We start from the raw sequence: 19672 nt of genomic DNA, 5'->3' as shown, positions 1-19672 counted from the left end.
GATTAATAGTGGAGCAATATCTGTTGTGAAACACAAAGGTGACCTGCTGACAAACAGCGAATATTACGACCGCACAATCGCAGTATAGAGAAAGTGAGCAGGTTCCAACCTCAGCAGCAGCCACTCACATCTTTTCAGTCATTACCCCACATGACAGGAGGTCCTTTAAACCAACAACAATTACATTCAGTGACAGTCACAATAACATCATGTGTGTAATGTAGAGGTCTAGCAATCACGATAAAAGCATTTGTCCTCAATCAATGTTACTGAATATTTACTGAGATGCATATTGATATTGATAAATATTTTAAAATATATATTTGATTATATATGCGGCCAAATCATCAAGCCTTACATTGAGGTACTTAAAGACATTGACAAAAAGGAAATCTGGCCTGTTTAGAGGGCTGGCTGAGTTTTATGGGCCCTGGATTCGAGAAACACCACAAAATAAATTGTCTGTGTATTTCCTTTTGTGCATTTCCACTAAATCTGAACTCTGGGAAACGTACATCTACGAGAGTGAGCCAAAGCATGCCTGACTTAAGCAAGAAAAAAAGAATGTATTACTTTAAACCAACCATTAAAAGGACAGATTCACCTTACAACACATTCTCTACATGTTTTACTTGCTGTGATTCCCTCCTCTTGTTCAAGCTGCCAACTAAGACTTCAATTCTTAAAGCAATTCAGAGATGGGGGACAGAAATAACAGTGAAGTGGACACAGGAAATATCCTCTTCACGGTTTGATCATATAATTATAGTCCATTTATGGTAATTATAAACAATTTCCATTTGATAGAATAGTTCATTTGTTAACCTCAATTTTTAGTTACATTTAGCATCAACTTCTTAAGATACTCATTATAAACAACTTGTTTATGTTTTAGTACCCAAATTAACCAATAGTCTCGAATGCTGCGCACTCTGGCTTGCCATGTGCTAAAGTACATTCGCACTGACTAATCTGATTTGAGACAGCAAATGAGTACAAGTATGACTGATTAGCCAAAATGAGCTGTTAGCATCATGCACATGGGCCAACTCTCACTATATGACTGGGGACATGATTATGTCTGTTTTACAAAGAAACCGTTGAAGTTTGAGCAGCTCCAAGTGTGAAACTAAACAGAACAACTCCCTTGTCACTTCAACAACCTATAATAATACAATACCACATCTAATTCCATTGATAAGCATTATCAACCTTTTTTCCATCACCATCGTCATCCCAACAGGCTCTGCATTAGCTCCACTTTGAGCCTTTTTAATGCTCATGTCTTTCCACCGTTTCCTCATACCTGTGAGCCCCCTCCCTCGTTACCTAAATCATACCCATACCCATTCCCTCCCTCCATCAATTCATTACCCTGCTGGAGCCTCCGGAGCTCCCTCCCAGCCGGAGGTTGTTGTAGGCCAGATGGCTGTAAGGGTTGTAGCCCACAAACCCAGGGGTGGAAGGCAATTGCTGATGGAAGACAAATGAGACAAAACACGGATGAGAAATGGCTCACAAACAAGAGGAAGAAGGATAAACAGAAATAAGTGAAAAGGTAGGGGGGGGGACATGAAAATATATAATTTTGCTTATTTGTTTTCCATGAAATCCTCATGCAAGCCCAAGTAGAAAAAAAGCAAAGATAACTGTGCAGCAGGCTGCCATTCAGACTGAGAGCATCTAAACCAGGATCTTGCAACAAGCTTAATGATACATTTTTAAGAACATGTTGTATTTATTTAATTGTGCATGTGGGTTTATGTGTGCACGTTTGCATTTTAACTTTACAGTATGATGTGCCCTGTTGCTTAATGCAAAGGAAAGAAGAGCAAAAAACAAGCATTTGGATTCCTACTAACATAAAAGGGCTAACATAATTTGAAAAAAAAATATTTCCCAGTAGCCATAATCCTAAGAGCACATGAGTCAACATGACCCCTTCTTTGAAAGATCTTAAATGAGTGCTTGTCATGACGGGGAAAGCAGGAGTGAGACTGATGATGGGAAGCTGAATAAGATTTGTGGCATCTTCCGTCTGCTCAGACAGAGGAACGTTAACGCAAACCAATGCAAAATGTGGATAAAGAGAGTTAGATAGCACTGAAGAAAGACACCATTAAAAAAGGCACCAAAAACAGTACACTAACATGTACTAACAGTTAACTGATGTGAGAGCCGAACACTTACTGCTGTTGGGGCTGGGGGAGGGGGAGGTGCGTAGGATGGCCGTTCTGCGCATCAAAAAAAAAAGTAAGGTTAGTCAGCTATTCCACCTACCTGCTACCTATAGTTCATATATTTTAAAGTTTTGATTGTTTACATTTAAAGTGCATACGCATCATATAAACAATATACAGGGAAAACTGGGGCTGCTTTCTAAACATCAATGATACAAATCAGTCAAGGAGTCCCTGAGTCCGACCTCATTTTGCCACTGCACTCTTACCCTTCCACCACAAAACACAGGAACAACATATGGCTGCCCTGAACCCTTTTTGGTTTTACATGTTTGCCTCTGTTGCTTTTTTACAAGCAACATCAATCAGGCAACCCACGAAATGAGGGATTTGTTTTAATAAACATGGCCTTAGTCCAAATCAACACAAAATGTTGTATGCACGTGAGTCTTGGAGCACAGAAAAAGAGTTCAGTAGACTGGCTGCTGTAAGTTACATCTGCATGTGATGGTGTACAGCTACAGATACAATGGCCAGGGGTTGAACTGTTTTTGCTGCACCATACCAATTCTATACTGTGGTCCCCGTTCATGCAAGAGCAATAGAGGAAAGAGGGGAAAACAGAATCCAAGTATTGACTAGTATCAAACACGATCTCCATAATATTTGCAGACAATTCCATTAAGTCGCTAGTTAAATACATTTTCAGCCCTGCTGTTATAGTGTGCGGAGCTTCGGGCTCTCCGTCAAAGTGTATGTTTACTTACTTGACATCGTGGATGCAGTCTGGGTTCAAGCGGAAAGAGCTATTCACACATTGGTTAGCCTGGAAAAGACAACATCAGAAAATACACACGATTAGTTTCGTCCCTTCCTTACAATTATATAGTTGTTTGGTAGAAAACCCATCAAACACAAACCGGTAAATGACTGATATCATTCATTCATGTCAACAACGGCTAACGGGGCCTACTAAGCTAGCATGTCCGGCCTGCTAGCCAACCCCGCGAACACAAAGAGGCTGTTTGCCCTGTAATAATCGTGTGGCTAATATACAACCAGTGGGGTTTTTAATGCTTTTTAGTTCCAGTAAAGCTGCGCGCACAAATAACAGGTGTTTATACAGACGGCTTTGTCACGTGAGACATGTGCGCCACTTTCAGGATGTTTGAATTAACCTCGCTGCTTACGCTACAGTGAAGACCACAGCAGCTACAGCTAGCTTTGTACATACAAGGTAAATGGCTACTCTAGCTTCATCACTGAGAGGCAGATCAAATGTAGCATGAACAATGCATGTCAACGATAGAAAAGGGTAAAATTATACATTTGTATGAAATAACACAGAAGGTAATTTAGCTGCACTCACTGACTCGTCCTTTGTTCCCTGTTAGGAGCGTTTCATCCGCCTTTCTCTCACAGACCGGAACTACCGCGGTCCTGTGGCCGGCGGAAGCGGAGAGATTTCTTCACAATAAAAGCGTGTTTACTTCCAATACGCAGCTGTGACCTTAGGCAGTATAGGCTGTGGGCTGCGGCACAGTCGTCATAGACAGAGACAGATAAAATGTATTAAAAGGAAACTACACCCATAGAGCACAAGCCTCCACCAAGGCCCAACAGTCCCCTTATCAAACCACATTTAAATTCACTACATCCAGGTTTTTATTTTGGTCTGCATCAAATTGCACACACTCATCTGTCCCCTAAATGTGTCAGATTTTTTTTTCATCGAGATAAATGAATTATTCTCTGAGGAATGAACGAAAATGTTGAAAAACACAATTCGAAAGCACCAAAGGTTAATGGGTCCTTTCCTGGCTAATACCATATCTGTCCAGCAGCCTTTGTGGCACTGTCCAGTAGTTTTTGTGTAATCTTGCTAAATAACAGTGAAAAGAAACTAATCAAACACACACATCTACAAAACACCTATAACAGGGGTGTGCTCCTGGTTGTATTGCTTTTAGCTGTGTATTAAATTGATATCGTCATCCTAATCGTACATTTGGGTGGGTTTTGGTTAGAATTTTGGATCATTATATTTTATATTTTGTTGCTGACTTATTTCATTTGTTCAGCACTGTAAATAAAATTCTGTAATTTCTAATTTAAAATCAAGTCTCAAGGTAAATAATGGTTTAGCCCAACTGATCTGCAACATCACTACTATTACAATATTTCCATTCATACTTTGAGTACCCTGTTCGACAATAATCATGCAACACTTTGATTAATTTTTCTGCTTACATGGACAATTCATTAAAATCCACATAAATGCAAAGAAGTTCTGCTTCTAACTTTCAACATATATACAGTAAAATAAAATTATATAGAATATATAGAATTTATACAATATATACCTGTGAGTATCCACCGCCCATGTTTTAATACTCAATTTCTGAGGATCAAAATCTACAAAACAACATCCAGCTCAGTGGTTTGATTTCTGGCATATATCCATGATTGTTAAAGGAAATGGGAAGTTGAAAGAAGCTGGACTTTCCTAATTAAGTAACTGTCATAACTGATATAATGAAACCCAATGGATCTCAGCCTTGAGGCAGGTGAAGTCACATTTCCTTAAGAGCACTACACTTGGCTTTATAATGTGTTTTAATGTGTATGGGTGTGGGTGTATAAAATTACCGTAAAGTAGTATCCAACTAGTTTGGACAGTGCTTCCTGGAGAAACAGGTTTTGGCCTCCATTCCCTATATAAGAAGGGGAACAGCAAGAGGTGTCAGCTGTGTCTCTGAGGTGTTTATCCCACGTAAAAGCAGCAAGGTAGGTCTACTGAGGACATCAGTCCTCCTTATGACGAACTTCTCATAAAAAAAAAATGTATATGTATTTTAAAACACCTGTAAGTGAGAGGCATTGTATTTTTGTTACCTTAGAATGAGCCTTTCATATTTGGGAGCTTAATTGGGATGTTAATAAGTGAATTTTCTTCTCTATGTCTGAACAGGTGGTTGCATTGCCAAGTTGAACTTCATGGGTTTGTTTGACATTGTACTTGGGATTGTAGAGACAGTCATGTCAATTGGTGGCACCATAGTTAAAGCAGTTCCAACACATCGCCAGTGCAACATTGAGATTGAAAATGGATCTCTTCAATACACTCTTTGTAACCCCAGGTAATTACTATTTTTGTCTTAATGTTTAGCATTTTGTGTCATGTATTAAAAATCTTCACATTTAAAAGTAAAAATGTGTTTTTAACCTTAACATCCAGGATGTACATTAAGCGTGGACACTGCAGGAAGCCTTTGCCTCCCACCATCAGTCAGTCCTCATCTGGGGAGGTGGAATTCAACAAGACTCCGAACACAGCATGTGGATCTGTTGGCATCTTCGCGTACGAACTCCTCAACACTTCTACAAAAGACACCACTGAGCAAATAGCTGTCCTGTTCAAGGTGCCATTTGACCTAAACTTAAAGTCAAACGAGTTCGCAGTGGGAGTCTTTAATATCAGCAGAAGCTGTAATCATGGTCTTTTTCAGGAAATGTCAAGGAATAAGGGCAAAGTGTTTGTCAGAGGCAAAGCAAAGGGCAGCGTTCTCACTCATAAAGGCAAAAATGTCACAGTGATGGCTACAATGTCCGACTGCCACACACCTGTCATTAGGGTGCAAGTGATGGATGCCTGAGAAACACTTTTAATAAATTGTATTATTTCCTGTTTGAATTAGTAAATGTTGTATGTGATATTTAATATTAACCAGAGCATAGTGTTGCATAGTAATCTGCAAAACCCATCACCATTTGCAAATCATGGAGTGAGACATTTGTTTTGTATTTATTCACTAATTAATGTTGTCTGTTGTGACATATTTTCAGGGGTAGAACAGAGGTGTCTGGCATGCTTCATGTATTTGGCCATTGATTCTGTTTGTAGAAATTGAAACTGTTGTGATATGTTAATGTTATGTTAATGTTGATATACTGCACATTGTTTGCCATTGGTATAATATGTTGGTCCACTAAATGGTTCTGTTCCCTTTGTTCAATAAAATTTCAACACAACAAATGCAAAGCTGTTATCTTTAGGTATGCAAACCTGCTGATAACACATGTGTGCATCAATTTATCTCAGAGTTAGTTTTTTAGTTTTGAATCTCTGAGCCTGGATTTGATTGAATTAGCTACTTGTAAACCCAGACTGCAGAGCGCTGTATACATTCTTAGTGGCTCTTTCAAAGTAGTATAACATTTTTCCAAAATGGGGTGGCTGGGTGGTACAGTGGTTTGGACGAGGTCTTTCTTTCTTTTTTTCCCCTCATACTTTATTCAAGGAAGTGTATAACATGACAAATCGTTAATCACAAGGCCAAAACACTTGATGACGTTACGGTGCACAACTGAGGTTATGTCCCTAACAAGCGCTGTTGGCCGCTAACACCTGCTAACATCTACTGGTAGTTGGTAACTTAAATTGTGCAGAAGACCTTCAAACGTACAAGGGACATTTAACATATATTCTAAAATTAGAAGGAGAGACATGAAATGGGGTGAGTGGAACGATGCACAGTAAATGGTCTGGCCAGCCAGAAGTTGAACCAGTGACCTGCTGCTCAAGGTATATGCGTCCCAATTTGTATTTGACCTAAGCATATGTCTATCAGGTCGCCCTGTTCGTTTCAATACAGGGCCTACCCAGCATTTGTACGAGTGTTTAAACACAGAGAAAAAGTGTGCACTTTAACACAAGTTAGTAGTATAGAAAACAATAATCTATTTAATCTTTTTTTTAATCTAGTAATTTAATCTGATATGATTAGCAGAATGTTTAGTTTTTTTAGCAATATAGTGTTTGTTGAAGGCATCACGCTCTAAAATAATTGTCCACCATCCTAAAGAAACAATGCCTATGGTGCATGAATTTGTGGTAAACTTAAGGGTCCTGGTATTGGGTTTTTAAAAAACAGGTCACCCTTACTTGGAGGTTACTGCACATTAATACAATTTAATTTCACTAGTGCAGTGCTCATTCTAAACCTGCCTGTTTGGAATGGGCAGTTTAATGCTGAAGAGCATTCAGAATTATGCCATGTCATTAGTGAGTCCTCTTCAAACAGTTCTACAACACTTCACTTGTCATTGTTTGTGTGCTGGACGTTGTGTTCAGAGCTTTTTATAAAGTTTGCGTTCATCCTACCTGGTTTATGTGCTGTGAAGATTTGGAATTAGTAGGTAATTAACATTATAAAACGTGTGTTATTAATAGGCAGAGTTTGAATTTACAACTAGTATAAGAGCTGTAAACTATGTGTCATTATCAATTTAATCCCTGTTACTAACAATATAGCAAATTTAGAAAATGTATCACTCAATAATGACTTCATTTCTTTAAATAACATTATTACGATGGATAGAAATTTTGCAAAGCTCCACTTTATAAATGAAGGTAGAGCCAAGTCGAAGTCGATCTACAGGCAGCTGTTATTGGCCAATATCATTCAGAATCATTCCTCCCATTGCTTTGTGCACAGTCCTTTGTCAGCAGCTTAATGACAGTCACATACCTGATGAATCAATGATAGAGTCACGGGTGTTTCTATTGAAGTAAACATGACATTAAAACTAAGCATTTGTGTGTGGGGGAATTTCCAAGACATATTAAGAGAAGGACTGAATTAATTGTCTGCTGTGAAAAGACGGTTATAAATATTAGGTGTATCACATGTTGCTACAAGTCTCCACATCAAACAAGCTCCTAGGTGTGGAATATTCAGCCGTTTCCTAGTGAAACCAGGGACATTTCCAAGTTGACTCCATGTGGTTAGGGTTTAGTGTTGGACCAACAAAACTGCTTCTGGTGAATTTCCACTTATTGTATTAGCATTCCTTTGCTGCATTGTTATTTGGAGATAATACAGTATACTACTGTTGTCTTTAAAAATCAAGACAAAATTAAGTGTTAATGTTAACAACTCAAAGGAATCAAAAATGTCATCATTTTCTGTTGATCAGCAGCAATGCAACTGGGCCCTGAGAACCCTAAATTCTATGATCGGCCATGCAAGGACTGACTGCAATGACACCACGATCAGAAACCACCTATCAAGACCCAACATTTTTAGTAGAGAAGTGAGTCAATGTGACACAATTCCTGTGGTAGCTCAGAGGATGCATTGGTAATAATAAAGAAATAAAACAACAAGGGAATCGTCATATTTTCCCCACTTCCATAGTTTCCTGGTGATTTTTATTTGAACAGAGGTGATGTTTAACTGTTACCTTGTTTTAGATCCTGAGACACATAAACACATACTTAGATATGGAATAGGTCAACCAAATTGACCTACTGATTTATAAGCTTGTAAGAAAGGGTGAGAAACAATCTCAATGAGCACCATCTATTCTGTTAAGGGAAATAATAATAATGTTAATTCCACTAACACCCTCCTCTCCAGTCTGTCGCAGTACCACTCCTAAGCTTCGGAGCCTGGTGCCACTGCATGTGCCGTTGCACCTTTGAATGGAATGTAGGAGGGTCCGATTGGTGGAGTCTTGCAGTTGGAGGAATTCCAAATGAAACACCCTAAAAACACCACCATTGCATCAATTTCAAATCACCAGACTGATTCATCATCTAGTCATCGGATTTAATTGGAGCCTGTGGCATTTTGCAGATTATAATGCCAGTGAAAAAGTAATGCAGGTTTCAGGAAGTGTGAATGATTGTTGTGGTGTCCGACCTTATGAAGGGTCAGGGTAAATGGCTATGCCAGCAGCTCTGCAAGGCTGTAGTTATGCTAACAAGCTTGCAGTGGTGAGAACATGTTAATGTTTAGCAGCTAGAATAATTACCATATTAACCTTTTTAGTCAGATCACTAAAATAACATAAAAATATAAGCAAATTATATTGTTTGCCACCATTTATGGCCTGATAATTGGTAAATAGGCCACATATTGTAGAGGTGTCAAAGTGATGATGTGTTTCTCTGTTATTAATGTTATTATACTTCAAAAGCAACAAACAGAAAATGCTTGGCTTCCTGCCTCCGTGTCTCTCTTTACAAATAATGCATTGTTGGTTTTATGGCTCTGATGCCATTCGGACTGATTCATCAGTCTTGCTTGGCCCTTCTGGAGGTGAATATGATTGTGGAGAAGGTGCTGATAACTGTCAGTTTGGACATTTTACAGATGGTAACACTGTTTAAAGATGGTTAGACTACAACAGTCAGCATTAATGTACTGATGTTATACGCAGAGATATGTCAGGCCTTGCTTTAGGATAAAAGCTGACTGTTATATTTGCCTCAGGGATCTGAGATTATAAATATAAATTTAAATAGTTGTATTCAAAAGATATGACAATGATAATAGAAGCTAAAGTATTTGTACAAAAAATTATATTTTGGCCCTTTGCTAAACATGCTTCAGATAACTTTGTCCCTGGGGAACCTTTCCTTTCAGCAACACGCTGCAAGTTTGAAATGAAAAACCAAACACACACATTCCATTTATCTCAAAAGCTTTATTTCACACATAACCTGTACCATCTGTCTAATTTGTTGCAATTTCCAATGACTGCATTGGCAGCCAAGTTAGCTACACTGCACTTGTGATCTGTCTTGTGATCACAGCAGACACAGTCAGTGATTAATAAATCAACTGGATTAAGGCAGATTAAGTAGAGGATTACTTTAATGTTGAATTTGGCTCTCAGATTGCGGGAAGACATGACATACCCTAACCCTCCACTCTTTTGAGTTTCTCCTCACGTCCTTTGTTTCCTTTCTCACTTTAAATCTTGTATTGATTTAAGATTATAATTTGTATATGTATTAAAACTACACTATTCACCTCCACTCTCACCCTGTCACTACTAGGTCATCTTATTTTTGGTCTGTTTGCGTTTGAGGTGGGTCTTCAGGGCCAGAAGGTCAATGTAGAGGATCTGATTGAGGACAGCAGAGGCACAGAGCAATCCGCCATGCACAGCTCCAGCCAGGCCATTACAGAACACGTCCTGCCCTGCGCGCACACAAACACACACACAAACACACACAAATCGTGCAAGTGTGTCAGTCTCTGTAGAATCTAGACCATATTAAAACTGTACGTCAAGTCACCTGTTATGTAGAGTCCGTCGATTGGTGTCTGTGGTCGTGTCCGAGCAACCGTTTCTGGGGAGAAGCGCTCCAAGTTGTGTTCAGCGCCGTACATCTCGCCTCTTGGAGCTCCCAAATAGTGGACATTTGTTAGAGGAGTGGCAGCATCCACCATCACCACCTGGATTTTCCCACATGCACATACACTTTGTATTAATAGGGGAAAGTACATCAGCAGTAGTTGGTGACCATTGCAGAACTGTTGACCGATATTATCAATCAAATCAAAATTTGTTTGTATAATATTTGTATGTATTTCTGTAGCCAGAAATAAGCTTCATGAATTTACATCCTTCAAAACCAAAACGATAAGCTATAAGAAGCTGTAGTGGCTCTATAGATACAGAGGGAACCACATGCAGAGTTTGGTTTAAAAAAGAAAACATTTGTCCTGTTTAGTTTTGTATGAGAAATAATCTGTGGCCATCCTAACACACCTGAAAACTCATCACCATTCATGTGCCCTGATGTAAACAAGAAGCAGAGAGTCTACTCTGCAGTTGGTTTGTGAGTTGTAGAAAATACAATGAGAAGTAAGACCATGGATTTCTTCACTTGGACCGACAACAAGGTGGATCTGTTACTGGAAGGAAGGGTTAGCAATGCTTGTAATTCTTCATCCATGTTACATTCACTACTGGGAGTAGTGTTGTGAGCAATTAGTCCCAATCAGGAAGCAAACATGGGCGTGTGTCATGGTTACTGAAAGTCTCCCTCAACCAGTCAAACCTAATACTCAACGCTGGAGTTTTCAAAATAAAAACATGTGTATTTTGGGGCTCGAAACTCCAGAGTAGTGTGCACTTTAAAACCAAAAATGTATCAGTGTGGATGGATGTGTTAAGTCAGTTGTTGATTTCTTCAGAGGTCAATCAGAAAAAGTGGTAACTTTCATCTGTTGTTTGTCTGAGTGAAGTAGTTAAAGTCCTTACATATGCATACAAGCTTTACATAACAGCATTGACACTATACCTTGTCTCGCAGTTGTGGAAATATGGTTAGTGCCCAGTCAAGCATCTCTTGGGCCATGCTGTTTTTCAGATCCAGGTAGTCCTGTCCCCTCTTGCCAAGTTTTGTCCCCTCCCATTCCTCGAACCACTCATAGCGAGCCATGGTTAGCAATGTCATACATGACTTACCTGCAGAGAGATGGGAAAGAAAAGAAAAAAGTTCAGTTCATATATTAATCAGTAAAAAAAAAAAAATTCTCTCCAAGAGGCCTTCAATTTGAGTTGGATTTATTTTCTGACAGTAAATGGGAACACATTCTCACCAACAGAGCCCATTAGATGTTTTTACCTCAACAGCATTGGGACACTTTAAAGCCTCTGACAACCTGCTATCGCCCTTAATGTTCTAGCATAATGGTTTCACTGACTGACTGGTCAAACTGGTTTAAGGAATAAATAAATGTTAGCATGTACAGCTAACAGGATAGCATATAGCTGCAAACTTGTTTTCTCAAAAGCAAAAATTTGGGGTTGCAAGTTATGAGGTCTTGAAAAAAATCTGTCCACTAAATGAGCTTGGAATAGTTCTTTATTGTTCATCTTACTGTCAAACCCTCAATCTTCAATACCATTTACTCGTCCATCCAAACCATTCAAGGCTTATTCTTTTGTGTGTTATGGTTTTCTTTTCATTTATATTGTTACGGTAAAGCCAACTAGCTCTATACAAGACATAAAGCTGCACCTTTATTTTCATCTCTTCTTAAAAGATCATTAGCTGGGGAAGAAATTTACTTTTCACCTGGTACATTTACTTTTAGCATTTTTATGGGCATCATGTGCATATTTGAGCCCTTCTACTGAATTCTTATTTTAAAGACCTCGTGAAACAGATGCCAGACTGTTATTTGATTCATATATGTGCTCAGTAAAAACACAAAGCTATGGGGAGAATTAAGTTGGTACAGTAGCTAATAACACTGAATGTGCATCACACCCCTGCAGCACAGTTGGCAGTAGCTCAACATTGAAGGTGGTGCCTACATGCTCTCTGTTGTTAAGGAGATCTCGTGATCAGTTTGTGATTGATTGAGAATTGATTGTCATGAGAGGAAGTTTAAAATTCCGGAAAGCCTTGTCATTTGAGGCAAGAAGGGTATAGGTTAGGGGCAGAATCATAACATGTTCATTGTTACAACTGACAGTATCCATGAGATGATCAGCTAGAAATGAAAAGACTTCTCTTGTTTGATTGTGTCGGAACTCAAAGGCCCATTGCAAATTTGAGTTAACTTGTCTTTTGAAATGTTGAAAAGTTGCATCACTGTAGGCAGTTAGTAGGTGGCCAAATAGGACAAAGACCAACAGGGGAGGGTATCATGTTCACCTGCGATAAAGTGGTAGCAGAAAGCCAGAAAGAAAAGGCTCAAAGGCGCAAGAGAGGAATCCAAGATGACAACTATTATATGAAATTTACATCTGCAAACAAGTATGACATTTTGTTACCTGGCTGTCGGATGTTGGCTGTGGGATCCTTGGCGGATGGGGAGGTGATGAACATCATGGGAATGTTCCCCAATACTTGATCTCTGCTCAGGGAAGAGTATCGCTCCATTCTTCACAGTTTTGTTTAGACAGACAGACAAACACATTGAGTGATCCCGAAAATTCAAAATACAGTAGAACAGAAACGACATGTTATAGTCAGCTGTGGAATTGAAGAGAAAAGTACAAAGACGGGGAAAGAATAAAAATATATTTAAAAACCTACAGTGAATCCAAGTCGTTGTCTTTATACATCCAGAAGTTGGTAGAAACGATGCCCAGCTCCTCTTTGGTTCCATCCAGACCAACAAAGACCAAGAAGGAACCCATACCATGACGTACCCTACCCAACAGTGACTGGATCTCTATGTAAACAAACAAATTTGGGGAAATATGCATTATGAAAAGACGGCAAACGAGAAAGAAGTACAATGTACTGTTCATATATGCTTTACCTGGTTTGTCCTGTACTTGCTGAGGTAGAAATGTCTGGAGGGTGTTGAAGATGCCAGCATTGGAAATGACAACAGGTGCATGGACCTCAATCTCTTCTTGTCCTTTACGCACTGTCACACCTGATACGAACAAATAACATTGCTTAATATGCATGGTAGATTAAGAGTTATTAAGGGCTTGACAATAAAAAAGAAATACTAAAGGTAATGGATCTTAAACTATAAGCTGTAGTCTTTAGATGTTTCACCTACTGATTCCAGAATCTCTCTTTAGGTTAATGGCTCACATTGTATCATTTTAGGAATCAATATTGCATGCATTATCTATGCAATCTATGCATTATATTCCCCTGAAGTAGAATGTAAAAGGGGGCCAACAATAAACCTCGGTGGGACCCCAAAAAAGAGGAGCATGAGGGGAGGAAGCATTACTGAGCATAACACAAACAAACCTGTTAGATCTGAGATGAACCAAGTCATCTCTTTTTGATAGCTGATTGATACATTGATTGACAGATTAATTGAAACCAATAGCTCAGCACAGTGTGGACAACACATGTCTGGAGCTGGGTAACCTCTACCAAGCAGACAAGTGAGTTGGTACTATTGGGGATGAGTAAAGCAAATGAAGCACGAAGCAAATCAACCTCAGTGAGGTTTGGGTTGGTTTGTTTCCCTTTTTTCTCGTCTTGCTGGCATTAACTGGCATGCAACATTGTCGTCTGTTAGTAACAAGCACATCACTGCCGGCCTTGTGCCTGTGACATAATTGACAAGCTTGAAAGGAAAAATAATGTGTTCTTTTATTGGTCTGTTTTTATAGACCTGAAGGGAATGCAAATGCCTTGAAATGTGCTTTTGGAGATTTCTGACTTTTTCTTCTGATGATAAATAAGCTTTGTGTCAAGGAGGGAGGGTTTTACTGTGGACTTCCATGACCACAACGAGCTGTGCACACTTGCATGGAAAAGACCACTACCCCATCAATCCGTGCACTCCCCCTTTTCTCACCATAGGCCTTCCCCTGCTGGTTGAGCAGGACGCGTTGCACAGGAGCCCTGACCAGCACCGCGCCCCCTGCTTGCTGAATGACAGAGATGATGTGAAAGGCAATCTCACTGGCGCCCCCTCGTGGGTAGTAGGCACCACGTTTGTAGTGGTGAAGGAGGAGAGCATTGATGAGAAAGCTGGACTCTTTTGGAGGGACACCTTCAAGAAAATTACAGAATAAAGATCATTGAAGAAGGCTTACTCAGTATGTAATCTGTTATCACTGCATGTTTGTGTATGTATATGTCCAGCACCATAGAACAGGTAGGCAGACAGGGCCTGCAGGTCCTTGTTCTGTGTAAGGCGGGACATCATTTCAGAATGGTTGGTTGTTGCCAGGCTGAACACTTGAGATATTCGATGTAAAAGGCCGTTATTAACCAGGAAATTAACCAGCCAATAGGGTATCATCTTCAAGATGGCGATAAGTGGTGTCCGCTTTGAGGCTAGCTGCAACAGGAGGCAATATAAGCATATTTATTAATCAGAATAAGTGGGGTAGTGCAGGGTATACGCAGGTATACAGCGTATACCTACTTATTTTTCTATCAGCCAAGTGTTTACCCACTTCTAGGTATGAGGAATGAGGAGTGGGGATTGGTTAGCTAGGGTCAAAATATCAGAGTAAGTAGGGTGGGTCATGCCTGGGTTTGCCTTCCTTGGAAAAATATTGACTGACCTTTACCTAGATAACTGAACTTATTAAGAAATGCAAACAAATACAACCTTTACTGATGTGGAATTTTGAAAAATGAAGGTAACTACTCCAACAAAGATTGCAGCAGAAACGACCCTCTGCCACTACATCACTGCTAACCAGCAGCTCAGCTAGAGTTGGTAGTTCAGTGCCCGCATCAGTGAGCGCTCCGTCCCCTACCCCCGTCTGATGGTGACAGAGAAGCTGCCTCTTCTAACAACTTCAAGTGAAGATGTCAAACCCTGTGAGCACTTTATAACAGCAGAACCTTGTAAACTATGTTAATGACATACTGGCTGATTTACAATAAATAAATAAAAACTTGCAGTGATTGATGATCACTAGTGGTGGCACAAATAGAAAAGTAATGGAGTCAGGCTTGAGCCTTGTGGCACTCCACATGTTCATTTGGTCAAAGGAAATTTTGTCAAATGTTTTATCTTTACTACCTCCTCACCTCTCCCCCCTTCTCATCCTCCATTCCGTTGTGAATATAAATAGCTCCCTCTTCCCTACCTTCATTAATCTCATGAATTCATCAATGGCCCCCTCCTCTCCTGGAAACTGCTTCTTTAGACTTTTGGCCATCTCAGTCTTCCCTGAATGAATATGGTATTCCCTGAAAATGACAGAAAAGTCAGGTAGGACATGTCCTCTCAAAGTGCACATTTCTAAAATTAAAATAAAGATTATGTATTAACTTATGGGTAACATTGGAAAGTATTATGAAGAATCAGAATTCATTTTCAAATTTTGTTGGATATTGTATGTTACTCCTGGTAATGAATTCCAAATTTTAATGTATAGCAAAAAAATTAAACCCACAAGAGGGTAACAAAAAGCTGATAAGAAAGAACGAAAGTGCGATTCTGTAATAACTGTACCTGCGCTGGTCCCCCTGACCCAGGATCAGTGTGTCAAACTGCTGTCCCAGACGTGTGAACTGCAGCTGACCCTCTGTAATCTGATCCAGAGTAATCCTGAGCAGGCTGTTCTCATGAAGCTGGCCCAGGTAATGGATACCTGGTGGTAGCAGAGTGGAGTTAAACCAAATCTATTTAATGATTCCAAATATAAAACACAAGACATCTGTGTCAAAGGACAAAGTAATAACCGGGTTGAAAAAACTACTCTATAAAAGGTAATCAGATGTTATCAGAGTCCTTCCTGTGTCCAATATGACAGTTTTGCAAGGGACTAATTAAACAATTTCCTTCTTTGTAGTAATCCCTGCCAGAAGTTTTTCTATAGGATAAAGTACAAAAGCTGCTGTAATTATGGAACATGCCAGAGAAGATTCACGTTTTTTAATAATCCTGAGTTGGACTTGTTAATAGCCCCAAAGGACTAATTATGAATGGAACCATTTCTATCACATTTTTTACGCTGTCAAAAAAAATTAAAGATGGATCATATCAACAGTGCTGAAACCTCAGATAGCAAATTGTGAAATGGATAAAGTAACAACCAGCGAGGATCATTAATGACGTTACAGATTGTTGTGCCCCGGACCATTATTCATTCATGGAGCTCGGTAAGTGTCATGACGTCATGTATCTGATCTCTGCTCATTTCTTCTGTAAAGACCTCAGTGAGACAATGAGTGACTTTTCAGTCATTGTGAATTATGAAACACTTTCAGTGCTGGCTAACTCTGATAGAGTCACTATAGCCTGGCAACATTTAAAGGAATACAACCACAAATCTTTCAACCATATTTCTATTTTTTCTTTTATTGTCTTATATTCTGGACAATACAGTAAGTAAATAGCACAAAATAGTTTCAGTAATTAGATTAATTACCTTAGATCAGAATTTGTATTTAATAAGTGATTAGAAATCATGAATTCGAGACCACGATTGATGCATTTGCGTGCACAAAAATACATTTGTTTCTCTCCTCCATGGCATTTGCTTGGATTTATACTAATTAGCATGCAATATATTAAAAACAGTACTTGCTTCTATAGAGCTCCATATGTTAAACCAATTTTCTCTGAAAAACAAGTTATAATTTAGAACAAACAATTTAGAAATAACAGATCCACGGGATGGAAAACATATCCACAGCAACTGAATGCCTGCATCTGATTAAAGGCTGTATTTAACAAGCAGAGTTTTGCGGGGATATTACGATTTAGACTGAAGCAGGGCTTTGTGTGACAGCATTAGTTATGGCAATACAAATATACAGAAGAACTCAGGACATGATGGCAGCAGGAGAACATGTGTGGCCTGATGTAGTGCAAGCAAATGTCAAAGCAGTCATTACATGTTTAACTCACAATAAGTTAAATATTCTCCTTTTTCTTTCTCCGTTTGCTAATTTATTAGAATGGCGAACTGTTCATTTTACCAACTTTGTTGTTTGAGTCTGCGATTTATTTTTGATTAGGAAACTCAAAACATACTGACAAACAAGCATAGAGCCTGTATAATGTGAGACAGCAACACTTTTTGGACACAAGATGAGTTAGAAGAAAGGATTCACCTCAGCACGGTGTGCACTGGTGTGTGTCTGATCATATATGCACATTGGCACCTTACCCACATCAAACTCAAATCCCTTATTCTGGAAGGTGTGGGTGCAGCCTCCCGCCTGATCATGTTGCTCCAGAACTAAAACTTTCTTCCCGGCTTTGGACAAAAGTGCTGCCGCCGTCAAACCTCCCACACCACTGCCTATCACCACCGCATCCAGAGCAGGGGGAACACGGTCCAGACGAAAACCTGCAAAGAGACAGAGAATAGATTCTTTGAAAATCTGTCTGGTGGAAGATTCTGAGGTCAGTCAACATAGACATCTACTTAAAGCTCTCAGAGGCGGTCTGCAGTCCAAAAGGTCCAAAGGGCCCAGGTCAGATGGATGAAACCACCGTCTACAACATCAGTCCCAGGACACCATAGGTTACCACATAATAATTTGTAAACCTTGCTTGCACCTTGAGTTCAACCACACAGCACTGATTGTAGATGATCGAAATGATTTCAGAAAAAGTAAATGGTTGTAATCTGAATTATACTGTGCATACTTTTGAATTCAATTTCACTACAGATTACAGAATACATGCCCTTAAATGTAAAACATGAGGTATTCGCTTTGAGATTACTCGAAGAGAATATGGCATTTTTGGATTCCCTCAGTATTTTCTCACATTATAACACTGCAGCATTCTCACAACAAAAGCCATTAGACTTTTTGTCAACTTGCTTGTTTTTACCTTTCTTCAGCCGGTCATCCCTCTGTTTGCTGTCTGTGACCAAGGGTGCTGGTGGCCTCAGACACTTCTCACTGAACAACTTGTAACGCTGTCGAGTGGTCAGGAAGAAAATGACCGCCACCAGCAGAACACAGCCCAGTATACTGAGCAGCCACCACATGGCAGAAGAGAGCTTTGTACCAACTATACAATACCCAGGTGGCTAGTGGAGAGAGCAGGGTGGAGAGGAAAGGAAGAAACAGGAAGACAGGAGAGGAGCAAGTCCAGAAGAAGAGGCAGAGAGGAGGAATACTCTAAGTGAGCAGTGATCAATAGAGGGTAGGAGACAAGGATGAGGAGAGAAGTGGGCAAGACAAGAAAGCAGAAAGCTATCCTCTGACAAGGTCGTCCCCCAAGAAGAACAGTAAATTGTAGAGGAGGAGAGGGATGAAGTGAAAGATGGAGTGGGGGAAAAGGAGGATATGGTCATAGAGGTTATAGGAAGAGCAATGATCGGACATCAGACACATGACTTTTAGAAAATCTGACTTTAAAGATACCAGCAGATAACATTCTCCACGCCAAGGTCATGAGACTGGCAGACCCGGACAGAGAAGAGAGAGCTGATTGTTAAGCGTTTCATCAGACTCGGTTTTTCCAATAAGAATTTGTCGCCCATTATTGAACTGCCTTAGGATGTGTATTTACAAAAACTTTGCTGTACGGCTCAAGTAGCGGTTCCACTGCATGAAAGTGAACAACGAGGCTTTGGGAACTGAGATGTTAAAGGGGCTCTCTCTTATCGTTCTCCCACCAATATGGAGGCGGATCTGTTCAGGTTTGTGGCCCTAATTCTGAACTATTTGTAGCATTTCAGCAAAAGAGAAACAGTTTGAAAACCTGAATAGTCGGTTCCCAACTGGAGAGTGAACCGGCATGACATTATTGGGCTGGTCATATTCTACATGTTGGAATCAGGTTGTAACCAGGATGTCACAGTTGCACAAGATGTTTCCCCCCTGTGCTTTTTCATGGAAAATAATGTATTGGATCCAGAAGTGGTTCTTCATAGTTAAAATATTTTGTCTTGCAGAGAACTTTTTAGAAGAGTTTGCCAACAACTGTTTGTAAATTGTTCTTTGATGTACGCCCACATGTGTACCTATAAAAACTGGTTCTGTGAGGTGCCGAAAATATTGCCTGAAAAAACTTCCCAAAATAGGTTCTTATATCAATCATTTTCAATTTAAGTTATTCGTTGACTTACCATTAAAGTAAGTTTTTTAAATTGGTTTCTAAACCTAAAATATCAATGATTCTTTGTGAATTTCTCATTTGTGCATGAATATTTTCAGTGAGCCCATTTGGCACGGACTGGCTCATGGTTCAGACACACACCGGGAGGGAGAACACACCAACGGCTGTAAATCAAACAAGTGTGGGTTTAATAAAGCAAACTACTGA

The 19672-nt window shown here is 39.6% G+C and overlaps 3 protein-coding genes across 7 annotated transcripts in view; 1 reads left to right on the top strand and 2 right to left on the bottom strand.

Moving 5' to 3' along the window:
• The window catches only part of LOC117766887 (SWI/SNF-related matrix-associated actin-dependent regulator of chromatin subfamily E member 1-like), an 8352-nt gene extending 4655 nt beyond the window's left edge, over window positions 1-3697 (bottom strand). The window contains exons 1-4 of one of the 4 annotated variants that reach the window (XM_034594306.1): window positions 3550-3697; window positions 2948-3006; window positions 2191-2234; window positions 1375-1473 (exon numbers count right to left, since the gene is read on the bottom strand). In XM_034594306.1, coding sequence (XP_034450197.1) covers window positions 1375-1473; window positions 2191-2234; window positions 2948-2954 — 150 coding nt within the window. In that variant the 5' untranslated portion in view covers window positions 2955-3006; window positions 3550-3697. The remainder of the gene's footprint in view (window positions 1-1374; window positions 1474-2190; window positions 2235-2947; window positions 3007-3549) is intronic. The other 3 variants (XM_034594310.1, XM_034594309.1, XM_034594308.1) reach the window with 3 other exon arrangements.
• On the top strand, window positions 1453-5875 carry LOC117766923 (DELTA-sagatoxin-Srs1a-like). Of its 2 annotated transcripts, none has more exons than XM_034594380.1 (3): window positions 1453-1558; window positions 5152-5320; window positions 5419-5875. In XM_034594380.1, exons 2-3 carry the CDS (start codon window positions 5178-5180, stop codon window positions 5834-5836), a joined length of 561 nt encoding a protein of 186 aa, XP_034450271.1. In that variant the 5' UTR covers window positions 1453-1558; window positions 5152-5177; the 3' UTR covers window positions 5837-5875. The 2 variants fall into 2 exon arrangements, with proteins under 2 accessions (XP_034450271.1, XP_034450270.1); XM_034594379.1 differs by lacking the exon at window positions 1453-1558 and adding an exon at window positions 4620-4967.
• Window positions 5876-9664: 3789 nt separating this feature from the next.
• LOC117766878 (all-trans-retinol 13,14-reductase-like) lies at window positions 9665-18655 on the bottom strand. The gene is made up of 12 exons (XM_034594294.1): window positions 18230-18655; window positions 17556-17738; window positions 15893-16031; window positions 15525-15627; window positions 14566-14761; window positions 14273-14470; window positions 13262-13381; window positions 13033-13171; window positions 12768-12877; window positions 11284-11450; window positions 10273-10432; window positions 9665-10174 (listed from the first exon to the last, which is right to left on the bottom strand). Exons 1-12 carry the CDS (start codon window positions 18387-18389, stop codon window positions 10026-10028), a joined length of 1824 nt encoding a protein of 607 aa, XP_034450185.1. The 5' UTR covers window positions 18390-18655; the 3' UTR covers window positions 9665-10025.
• Between the last annotated feature and the right edge of the window lie 1017 nt (window positions 18656-19672).

The sequence above is a fragment of the Hippoglossus hippoglossus genome, chromosome 8 (assembly GCF_009819705.1).
Source record: "Hippoglossus hippoglossus isolate fHipHip1 chromosome 8, fHipHip1.pri, whole genome shotgun sequence".
Classification (NCBI taxonomy): Eukaryota; Metazoa; Chordata; class Actinopteri; order Pleuronectiformes; family Pleuronectidae; genus Hippoglossus; species Hippoglossus hippoglossus.
Note: the sequence above shows the minus strand (reverse complement) of the source record. Positions and strands in the feature narration are given on the sequence as shown.